Source organism: Crocodylus porosus, unplaced genomic scaffold, assembly GCF_001723895.1.
Source record: "Crocodylus porosus isolate Cpor-Errol unplaced genomic scaffold, CroPor_comp1, whole genome shotgun sequence".
Lineage (NCBI taxonomy): Eukaryota > Metazoa > Chordata > Crocodylia > Crocodylidae > Crocodylus > Crocodylus porosus.
In genome coordinates, this window is record NW_017728923.1 from 1319736 (window position 1) to 1330811 (window position 11076).

The 11076-nt window shown below is 43.0% G+C and overlaps 1 protein-coding gene across 4 annotated transcripts in view; it reads left to right on the forward strand.

Moving 5' to 3' along the window:
- The first annotated feature begins 6 nt into the window (after positions 1–6).
- The window catches only part of LOC109313384 (major facilitator superfamily domain-containing protein 1-like), a 17801-nt gene continuing 6731 nt past the window's right edge, over positions 7–11076 (forward strand). The window contains exons 1-8 of one of the 4 annotated variants that reach the window (XM_019539912.1): positions 7–46; positions 1982–2082; positions 4859–4983; positions 5148–5203; positions 5945–6088; positions 6525–6683; positions 8734–8849; positions 9692–9792. In XM_019539912.1, the coding sequence (XP_019395457.1) occupies positions 25–46; positions 1982–2082; positions 4859–4983; positions 5148–5203; positions 5945–6088; positions 6525–6683; positions 8734–8849; positions 9692–9792 (824 nt within the window). In that variant the 5' untranslated portion in view covers positions 7–24. Of the gene's footprint in view, positions 47–516; positions 545–596; positions 748–1981; positions 2083–4086; positions 4192–4858; positions 4984–5147; positions 5204–5944; positions 6089–6524; positions 6684–8733; positions 8850–9691; positions 9793–11076 lie in introns of those variants that run through there. The other 3 variants (XM_019539911.1, XM_019539910.1, XM_019539913.1) reach the window with 3 other exon arrangements.

Below are 11076 nucleotides of genomic sequence, written 5' to 3' on the forward strand. Positions count from 1 at the left end.
GGCGGCGGCGGGCGCAGCCGGGCCATGGCGGTGGCAGCTGAGCGAGGTAGGAGCCGCTGGCGGCGGCGGGGAAGGCTCCTCACGTGACCACGCGGCGTCAGGTGACGGCCCGGTGTAGTCACGTGACAGGCGCCATGTGACCGGGACCCGCTCCCTGGTACCCCGAGGGCTCAGTTCTGGGGCCGCTCCCGTGGCACGCGCCACCTCCCCGCCCTCGCCCGCCCCGTGCTGGCAGAGCTGCCGGCGGTCGTGCCGTGCCGTGCCCACCTGGGGCTGCGAGGCCCACGGCGAGGGGACTCTCAGCCCCCAGGCCCGGCGGCTGGGCCCACTGCTGAACCTGGGGGATGGCAGCGCCGCAGTCCCCAGCCGGGGGGGCCCCTCTCGACTGAGGAATCCCAGTCACCGAAGCTGCCTGTCGCTGCAGGGGGAGCCCAAGATCAGGCTCGGCCCGTACAGCAGTAAGGCAGGATGGGATCTAACACACAATCCCATCATCACCTCTCCTGTCACACACGTTTCCTGGCTGGAGACATGACTGTGAGTGGTGCATTAGATCCCACCACGCCTTACCCTGCACATGTAGAGGGGGACTAAATTACTGTACCCGGGCAGAAGGCTTCTGGGATTGACTTTACACTTGCTAATACCAGTAACACTTCCTCCCATCCCTAATGCAGGTGCTCCATATACTGCTTTTAAGCATCAGTAGAATTTACAAGATGTGTATTCCCAGACTGCTTAAAGCCTGTGAGTGAGGGTACAGGTACAATTGCAGTAGCATGTTGCTTCTTTATGCACCTTAATGATTGATTTTTAAAATTACTTTGCATATATGCTTTGCCTGTATTGCAAAGAATACATTGCATATACTTGGAAAAAAATTATATGCTCTCCATCTGTGATGTGCCCTTGCCTTGTGGGGAGGCAGACAGAGAGATGTGGAACAGTATGGCTGGGAGAGGACTGGTTAGTTGCCTCTCAGCAAATGGGAGGAGGTCTGTATTGAGCAGATTCTTTTTGGTATTGGTTGGTGGAATTGGAGCTTGCTCCATCCACTCCATGCATTGACCTGGTATTCCAGTGCTTCCAGGACTGGTGCAAAAAAACAGAAAAAAAAAAAAAAAAAAAAGGGAGGCCACTTTGGTTTCCAAGTGCCTTATTAAGGAGCCTTTGCACACTGCAGAAGCTTCCCTGCTTGGATTCACCAAGTGCAGACTGAGAGAGCTGCAGCGTAGCGGTTCCCATGCTCCATTAGGGACACCCTGAATTTTACTGCATTTGCCGAGGGGTCCTGCTCTCAAAGGTCACTGGGGTCCTGGGGGACAATACTGTTGTCTGCATCTCTGAAATGGCAGCCCACAGGGATAGCAGCTCTCAGCATGCACTGACAGCTGTCTATATGCATGCTGTTGCACAGGGGGAGATGGATATTTGTATTAATTCTGCAGGCAGCCTCCTGGCAAAAATTGGTTCTGCCCGGAATAGGTGGAAGAGTTGTGTCTACTTACACATTTTCAAATATCTATTTCTATCTTCCAATAATTTGAAAAATCAAAGTAGAGTACTGGATAGAGTGGCATAAACCATATACTTGATAACCAGTATGTTTAATCTGTTTCACTGTAAAGTGACTTTTGCTTACAGACACCATAGATGTGCATGATACTTTCTGTGTATTTAGAGAAATGTCTGCCCCCACTAAGAGCTTACTGTCAGATTCATGCAGCCAGTCATTTATGTTCAAGTGGAATCACACCAAAACTGAAGTCTTGCAAAGGCACAAAGGTCCTCCTGTGCAGATCCAGCTGCAGGGTCAGGGTTTAGGAAAGAAAGAGGAGCAAACAAAGCTGCACAGGGATGGGAAATTGCAGATATTGCAGTACATTAGAAAATCTCTGCACGTATTGTATTTTTAATCATTTTTCAGGTCAAGCTAACGTGTTTGTAATACAGAATAATGCCAAATTTGTTCACTCTCTAGCTTACTACAGGTTCGTAGTGCTTTTCTTCAACTGCCTCTTGACCTTTGGCTCTTATTTCTGCTTTGATATTCCCAGTGTCCTGCAAGAGCAATTCCAAGGGGTAAGTACTAGGTTGCTGTAAGCAAGATAATTTTTGCAGAAACTTATTGATTATGATCTAAGAGGAGACTGCAAAATGTTCTACACATTGCAAAGAAAGATTCTTAATCACAAACGCAGTTAAAAAAATCCAGATAACTGAGAGGTTGTTCTGTGAAGATTATATTGTCAGTTGTATGTGCTATGACAGATTCCTTTGTCCAGAATAGAGCTATAGATAGTTTAAGCAATATAGTGGTATGTACAGAACAAACACAAACAGTACAAGGTATGAATTTTAGGTATTGTTTGGAGAAAAACTTGGAACCCCAAACTAACTTGTTGTAAGGTGACCTTTGTGCGTGTTACAGTTCAACAGTTTTCCCATGCAGTCAGTATCCTGTACAGGTTTTTAGTGTTTTTATGGAACCATAGATGCTTGTGGTACTTTACCTAGTTTCTGTTGATTTCACAACATAATTTAGAAAGAGTAGGTGTGCTTATAATTTATACTAATAAATAAGTTCTAAATCAAATCAATCATGGCATTTAACTGGCTGCTAGTGGATCTGTGGCTTTAAATGAGATGTAAAATTAACAGTGCTCTCAAATTCAAGTACAGACTTTTATCATTTAGTTTTCCAACTAATCTACATCAAACTTCTCATGCATTTCTTTAAAGATCTTTCTGGATTGCAGAGTAAAGTACTCTCCATGGAGGGCAGAGTATTGTTATGTTGTATTGTTTTGCTGGAGACTGAGATTCAAGGCACCAACATATATTTGTTGCTTATCTCTGTCAATGATCATTATTGTTAGCAAACTCTAGGAGAGAGCTCAGTTTGCTCATGTGCACCACCTGCTGTTGATAAGCTGGCCTGACTAGGAAAGATGGCAGACCAAGAGAGAACATTACGGATATGGATACACATACACTTAGAACAGTTTTAAAAGGCAGTAGCTGTTGCATGCTAATGCAGTGATTCTCAACCAGAGTGACATGGCACCCAGGGGAGCTGCCAGATCCTTTGAAGGGTCCCAAGAGGCATGAGAAGATAAGAGCGGGCTCAGGGTTGTCCTTGCCTGGCTAATCCCTCAACCCCCTGCCTGACCCCTCTGCAAGGCATTAAGCACTGGAATATGTAAATAAGTTTTTGAAACTGGGTGCCAGTCAATTCACAGAAGTTATGGAAGGATGCCTCAAGTCTAAAAAACCAGAACCATTGTTCTAATGGTTAATTGTGGATAAGCTTAGAATGATATCAATGGAACAGAAACACTTAAGTTTGAACCCTGGATGAAGCATTATTAAAATTACAGTGGCATTGCTATATTTGTATCATTCCTAGCTTGTCCATATGTAGCCATAAGAATGTAACATGGGCTGCCTTTGAAACTTTCTGCTCCAGATATATCTGCCTCCATACCCTTATGTGTCTGGGCATGTGATTTTCAAAAGGACTGCAAGCATTCATTATCCACTGAAATGGTAACGATCTCTGAATAGACTCCATGCTATATCAGATTCAGAGTGTTTTTTCCCACTTTTTTGTGATGAAGGTTCTGGATGGTCACTTAGGAATTTGTTTTAGTTCCTTGCTGCCACAGATTTCCTGTGAGATTTTGGGCAAATCAGTTAATGTCTACATGTTAGTTATTTACCTTTAAAATTAGGAAATTATGCCCTTCTCCCTGTCTTATCTCTCTAATTGTACGCAGTTTAGGGCAGCACCTTGCCCACTGTTCGTTGGGGTCTGTGAGCCCTCCTGTAATATTATATAAGAGAGATGTTGGCATGTTATATGTATACCACCACTTAATTCTTGCAGTTGTATACAAACAGAGGCCTCTCCAGTGCACCTGCATATGTGACTCCAAATCTAGCGATGAGGGAAAAAGTCTTATTCTAGATGTTTTTCTCTGCTGGCCTTCAGAATTCCTGCTAAAACAACCAGTCATTTTGGTGACCAGAAAAATGTGATCCACAGTCACAATGTTTTGCAGCCTCTTATGGCTGGGATACTGCATTCCCTGATCATTTGCAGGCGCTAGGTCTGTCTGCCACTGCGGAAGTCCCCAGTAGACCTGAGTCATCAAACTTCTTCTGTGGTCCTGATCATCCCTTTTACTAGTGAGGAAATGCTGCCTTTTGGTAGAATAAATCAGGATTCTCTTTTGAAAATATAGGAAAGCCTTGCTAACTTTGTGCCAAGTTAGGAGTCTTGTCCTACTTTTCAGCAAAGGTTTAATAGTGGGCAACTGGAACAAGGTCTTGTATTGCTGGAGCTTCATTAATTTTACAAATTGACTGCAGAACATTTTGCTGCATTTACAAAGTATCAAATTCTTAAAAACTAAGCTAGAACTGAGGAAGTAAAATGGACCAAATATGATTTGTGGTGCAGTATCTTTGCCTTTTTTCTTGACACTAATCTCAGTGGCTTATTTACAAGAGGAACAGAGCTCCCACAGCTCCATCAAAGTGGGGGGGAAAAAGCAGAATCACAAGAATTCCTTTTAGACTTCCCAGCTGCTGGTGAGAATTAGCTAGGTACTGCCATATTTTCCTATGATTCCAGAGAAATTGTTGCATGTCATTCAGAACATCTTAATGATGGTCTTGTGCATGAGCCCATTGAAAACCTTCTGATCCCATATGTCACGTTGGGAGCAGAGTGGGAAACGTAAGCTTACAAGTGGAAAGTTGAAACCAATTCTGAGACGTATTGATTCTCTTCACTTGATTGGTCTTCCTTTGCTGTTGCAATACACACTTTTTGTATTGACTTGTTATGTAGAACCTAACTTGCCCCAATGGAACCCAGCATAATGACACTGGACATAATGGTACATTGGACTGTGTGGAAGGCCTGGGGATGACACCTGCAGAGTACAACTTGCTGTATGCAATCTATGCCTGGACGTGAGTCACATTTCTCTTGTTTAGGGGAGGGCAGCATGGCTCATGGGTTGCCTACTGGCAGTAAAATAAAGTGCCAGAGCAGGGGGGCTCGACCTGATGATCTCACAAGGTCCTTTCCAGCCGTAAACTTCTGTGAATCTGTGTCTGTGTTCTTGTTTTTCTAGTAATGCACTGGTGGTGGTTGTGGCTGGATTCCTCATTGACAAACTGGGAAATCGCTGTAAGTCCTGACTAATTATAGTCTTTCTTTTAGGATTGTAGGAAAGATTGTAGGATCTTCTTTTTTGGCACAGAGATGACTTTTCAAGCTGTTGGGGATATTGCTTCCATGGCAGACTCTTGTTTTAGTAAGGTTCGGAGGCATGAAATAAGGCATTTTTGGAGGATATAATGAATGTAGGGGTTCCTAGATCTGCTTCATGGAACAGAATGCAAAAAATGTGCAAAGTTTTCCCTATGGCCTCATGCTTGGTTGTGGATCATTAGAACAGTAAAATAAAAAGTACAGTAGTTCAGTAATCTTTTTCTTCTGGCACACAGTAAAATAGGTGAGGGACAAGCCTGGAACTTGCTGTGATCCTTTATCTAGAAATGTAAGTGCTCTTACAGCAACAACCTGGTGGCTTTGAATTCTTTTTCGGGCCAGCTGATACAGAGATAATTAAGAGGCCCTAGTCAGTGGCAAAGTTAGGAGTAAGACTTATAAGTCTGGAACTTATAAGCCTGTCCTTGAGCTGCAGAAGCCTTCTTTGATTCTAAACAATGGTTCCCTCACTATAAAGCAGCCAGTCTTCCAAAACTGGCAAAATAATATGCATTAGAGTCAGTTTGATGTAAGACCCAAGAATTTAGCTGTCACTTCCAAGTTAAAAAATCAGAGATCATTGAAAACTTTACTGTTGTGGAATAATATTCTATGTTATGTCTTAATTTCAACATATTTTTCTGCTTTGTTCCCCAGTTGGCGTCTTTGTCTTCTCTCTTCTAACTGTCCTGGGATCCTCCATCTTTGCTCTGGGCTCTCACTTCAAAGGAACACCCTATCTCTTGCCAATGATGCTCACAGGACGACTACTGTTTGGATCTGGGAATGGGTCACTTACCAGTAAGGAATCCAGTAATTCCTATCCTAGTTAGATCACACTCAGGACAAAGGAGATTTGGGCTCTATCCCTGTTCCTGTAATCAGCATCTCACAGGTTGTGCCTGGAACCTTTGGTGATGATGGAGTGTTTGGTCTGCCGAATGGCAACTCATATAGCTTTAATCTGTTCTCTAAGTATTGGGTACCATCATAACCAGTCTTTGTTCTTTCGTAGGAGCAATAGTTGCAGTATGAAAGCTATAGCTCAGGTTTTGGGAAGTCAGTCAGCCCTCACTTATACCTACAAATGCTATGGGTTACTTTAAATAGGGTGCACAATTAGTATCAAAGAGTCTTTGCCACCAAAACCATGTGGCCCAAAGAGAATGGACTGGGAAGACGCATAACATTTTCTGCCACATCTGTTAATACAGATCTTCTTCCTTTCCACTCCAAGTTGTGCAGAATCGCATCACGGCCTTCTGGTTTAAGGGGAAGGAACTGGCCTTGGCATTTGGGTTGACCCTGTCCTTTTCTCGGCTGGGGAGTGTACTCAACTTCTTCTTCACCCAGCAGTTTGAGAGCCACTTCGGTATCCAGTGGACACTCTGGGGAGGTTAGTTTCATTCTGAATTCTGTTTTGTGTGGCTCTAGGCCCCCTCAAAATAGCAATGATTAAGTCTGACTGATTTAAAAAAAATAGATACATGGAAGAAGTAATGAAACTACTAGAAGGGGGTCTGTGTTTCCCCAGCAGTACTTCTAGCCTGAGGACACAATGGACAGATGGCCATTACTGCCTGGAGCTTTCCTTTAAGGTTGCAGCATTTTGCCTCTTTTGCAGCCTTACTGTGATATTAGAATGCTTGCAGTCATGCACGAGCATGTATAAGTGTATCTTTTCCCACTGAATAAATGAGCATGTCAGAGCACAATTGAACACCTACCTGGAGGGATACCTATGGTTATTCTTTCTCTCACTCTCTCTACTCCTCTGAATTAGTGGTAGTTTTTCCTGTGTACTGACCAGTATAAAAAATCCTACATATTTACAGTTAGAGCCTCCCTTTGGTATAGTAGTGGGATGGAATTATCACTTCCAAGTCTCTGATGCAGTTTTGCTCAGGGCTTGAGATTGCTTGAGTATTTTCCCTTGTTATAATGACAAGTGGGATCCCTGTCTAGCAGAAGGTATGAGCAAGGGTTAGAATGTTGCTTGGATGTTATAGTTACGACTTTAGATATGTGGCAATGGTAATCGTTCCATAGCTGTGTTTTTGTTGAGTGGCAAGGCTCCAAGGAATCTGGCTAATTGTATTGTTGGTTGGTAAGTAAATATTGTTGTACAGGAACCCTAACTTCCAGCCAATCAGGCAAATGTGATGATTAGCTGAAAACCTTGCCACTCTGGCTTGCAGAGAGGATTTGTTAAACAGGTGTACTTAAATAGATTTGCCTTTACATATTTAATTCAGTGCTGTTTGTTTGTATTCTGACACACAACGGCTACATCAGAATAACTTCAATATCCTGTATTTGGGAGAGCTAAATACAGTATTTTAAAGGATTCAACTAGAAAAATGGCTTGTTTGCTACAGACACTTAGGTCACATCCCAGTGTATCTTCACTGATTTCCATTCTTTGGAGCTGGGCCTCCTTACATGGGTTAGATACACTGCATCTGCAAGTGCTTCACTGGGTTCAAGTGAGGAGTGTTGTTTTTGTTTTGATTTGGGGTTTTTTTGGCTTCCAAATACTGTCTGTGTTGTTATCCTCTTCTGGTCACACAGACATCAAAGTTTCCTTAGCTATTGTCAATAACCAAGACTTTCAAATTCTGGATTAAAAATGTACAGACTGTATGTCTGAGGCCTTGAGGGTTTAATTGACAAATGTACAGACTGTATTAAAAATGTTCTGCTGTATGTAAGGAAAAGATAGAGGAGGTTGTCTGTAAACAGACATAACTAAGAATTCTTTATAGTAAATGAAAAATGTGTTCGGCTCTAAACTTTGCCCTGTGGTGTTTGCAACCCAGTCTTTCACCCCAGTGTATGAAAGGGAAATAGACAAGATTGTTCTTAGTGTCCTGAGAGAAATGAACAGCATAAAGATCAGAAATGAGTGGGTGGGGCGGGGTTCAATCTTAACATCTAAATATTATGATCCTCAAACTACCAGTGTCAATGTTTTAAAGACTGATGAAGGTACAACCACAGCTTTTGAGGCTTGAAGTAATTTTATTTCCTGGATTTTTTTCTTTAATTTTAACTCTATTTCTGAGGATAAAGTAGAACTAGCATTGGCAGCCCCAGTTAGGTGTTAGAAGCCTTTTGTATCCCAGCATAAATTCCTGCAGATGGTTTGGGTTTGTTTTTGTTTTAGCAGCAAGATGTCTCTAGCAAAGTGCTTTAGTTGTCCTAGCCTGGGATATTGGTAGCTGTGGAGTTAGGGCCTTGAGGGTTTAATTGGCAATTCTGACGGCTGCATAGTGATCTGTGCAGTGCAAAGGTTCCCACTTGTGACTGGAATAGAAGTAGACACATGGTGATGTTGGAGAATAGCAGTTATGCAAATTGCATAAGGGGGCTCAGCCAGTAACATAAAATAGACTTTGTCATTCAGTTCTCTCCACCACAGGAAAATTTTTGCATTCTTTTTGCAGGTACTTTGCTGTGTGTGCTGGGATTTATTTCAGCCATCACAGTCAGCATGCTGGACAAAGTGGGAATGAAGCAGCTTGGATTGGATGGGGTTATCCAGCAAGAGTCCAAAAAAGTGGTATGTGGAATACCAGATGGCTCTTTCCTCCATAGTGGTCAGGGTTGGGCAAGTCAAGCTGAAATTTGCTTTCATTTTGGGCTGTTTTGTGTGACCAAGGTGCAGAGAAGTCTTGGCCAGAAGGGGAACTAAACAAGGACAATAAAAGGTGCTGGCTTCCTAGAGACCAGAGCTTGCACTTGGAGTGCATGGGTTAATGTGCAAGCAAACAGTGGCTTGAGATAAAGATAAGATACCAGCTGCTTTAGAAGGTGCTCCTGTATGGGTTCACAGGACTGTGGTGGAAAATGGCTATTTATTAAGAATGACGACACTTTTTTGCTGAGACAGAAACAGTCCTTATGCCAGGTTTTCTTCTGCTTTTTCTGTCTGGTTGTAAATATTGTGGGCAATTGGGCTGTCTTCTTTTCCTGACATTTAGATCCCATAGACTGTAGAAGACTGTCCTGTGAGGGAAGTTTTTGCTGATCAGACTTTGATACTTTCCTTTTCTTAGTAGCTCCCTGTCATACTCTTACCCCTGATGTGCTTCACTCCAGCTTTTATTCTGTCAAAGCACATTCTTCTCAGAAGTCTCTTGCTGACATATAGATGCTCAATCTAGCAAAGTTTACAAAGATACTTTGGACTCTGACCATAGCCCTTTCTGAGCTAAAGAAGGGAAGGATATAGGGAGAAGTACATAAGTTCTGGAAATCCCAGAAAGAACGATCTGTGTTTCAACAGTGTTCACCAGCAGCCCTTGTTGGACCCTCTAATGCTCTATGATTTAAAGGAAGTAAGATGGTGAGGTTAAAAGTAGTCTGCCTCCTGCCTGATCTAAGGGAACTTTCTCTTTGCAGCGGGTTCAAGATGTCCGTCGACTGCCGCTTCGCTACTGGCTTCTGGTTCTCACTATCATGTTCTTTTACAATGGGGTCTTCCCATTTGTGGCGGATGCCAGGTACTTATGGGAATGGTGGTTGCATTGGAGCTGGTAATGTTCCCCACATTGTTGTTTGGATAAAAAGCTAACACAGTCCAGCCTCATCCTCTCCATCTCTTCATTCAGTCCATTGGGAAATCTTGGGAGTGGAAGCTTTGCAACACAGGCTCGTTATTGGAGGAGGGGGTTTTGGGGAGTGGGTCATTTGTTTGTTTTTGTGATCATAGCCAGCTGTTGCCAAGCAATCTCCTTAATATTCGGTCACAGAACATCAGGGTCCTTTGACTTTTCTGTCCCTTAAACTTATAAACCATCTATGATAGTTTGGGGGAGGGATATTTTTTATCTGAAGCAGAGAAAGCAGCCTTAAAGAAATTTGAATGGATTTAAAATGCTAAAGCTTTAAGCTCTAAAACCCAAACTTTATTTCCCAAAGATGAATGCTTCTCCCTTTACCTAGGTGTGAAAGTGTCAAGGAAAGAATCTATGCAGCCATTATATGAAGGGCTCATGAAGTGTGCATATGTAGAATAGTCAGCTTCTGGCACCATTTGGTCTGGCAGCATAAATGCATTTAGGCAAAACATCTTACTGCAGTGGCAAAGTCGACAGGAGGAAGGATGAAAGCCTCTATGGATTTGGATTCACTTCAGAACTATTGCACCTTCCCCAAAATACTTGGCTCAGACAGTCATGTGCGTCAGCAACTGCCTTGGATGGAGGGTGGCTAGCAGCAAGCATCTTTTAAGATAAGGAATGTATCAAAACTGCTGTGCATGGCAGTTGCCTTACACGCTTCCAAAGGCATCCTGTAGGAAGGACAGCAGTGAGTCTGGAATCCTGCATTCCCCTCTGGGTCTGACAGACCCTCTGTGACCATGAGGAAAGTCATTTTCCCTTCTGCTTTTCTGATTTGCAAAATTGCCATATAATGCTACTTCCCACAGGAGGGTTGTGAAATTTTATATTAAGGAAGTGCTCGGAGATTTTTTGAATGAAAGGTGCAATGACTCCTTTATGCTTTTACTGCTAACAAACCATTTGACAGTATGGGATGAGGCAATGTCACTATAAGCGTGCTGCAATAATCAACAAAGCAAGGGCCTAATATCAGAATCCAGTAAAAGTAAAGTGAACAGTACTTGGCATGCCCCCTGAAATGAGCTTTCTGGCCATCTGTTGCTTGCTTTAACCACAGTTGGCACCAGCCATCTCTGTAGACGTGACTCTTGCAAAGCTTTCTCCCTGTATTCTGTCATGGAATGAAACACCACGCAACCTTAGGCTTAAAGTCATTCTCCC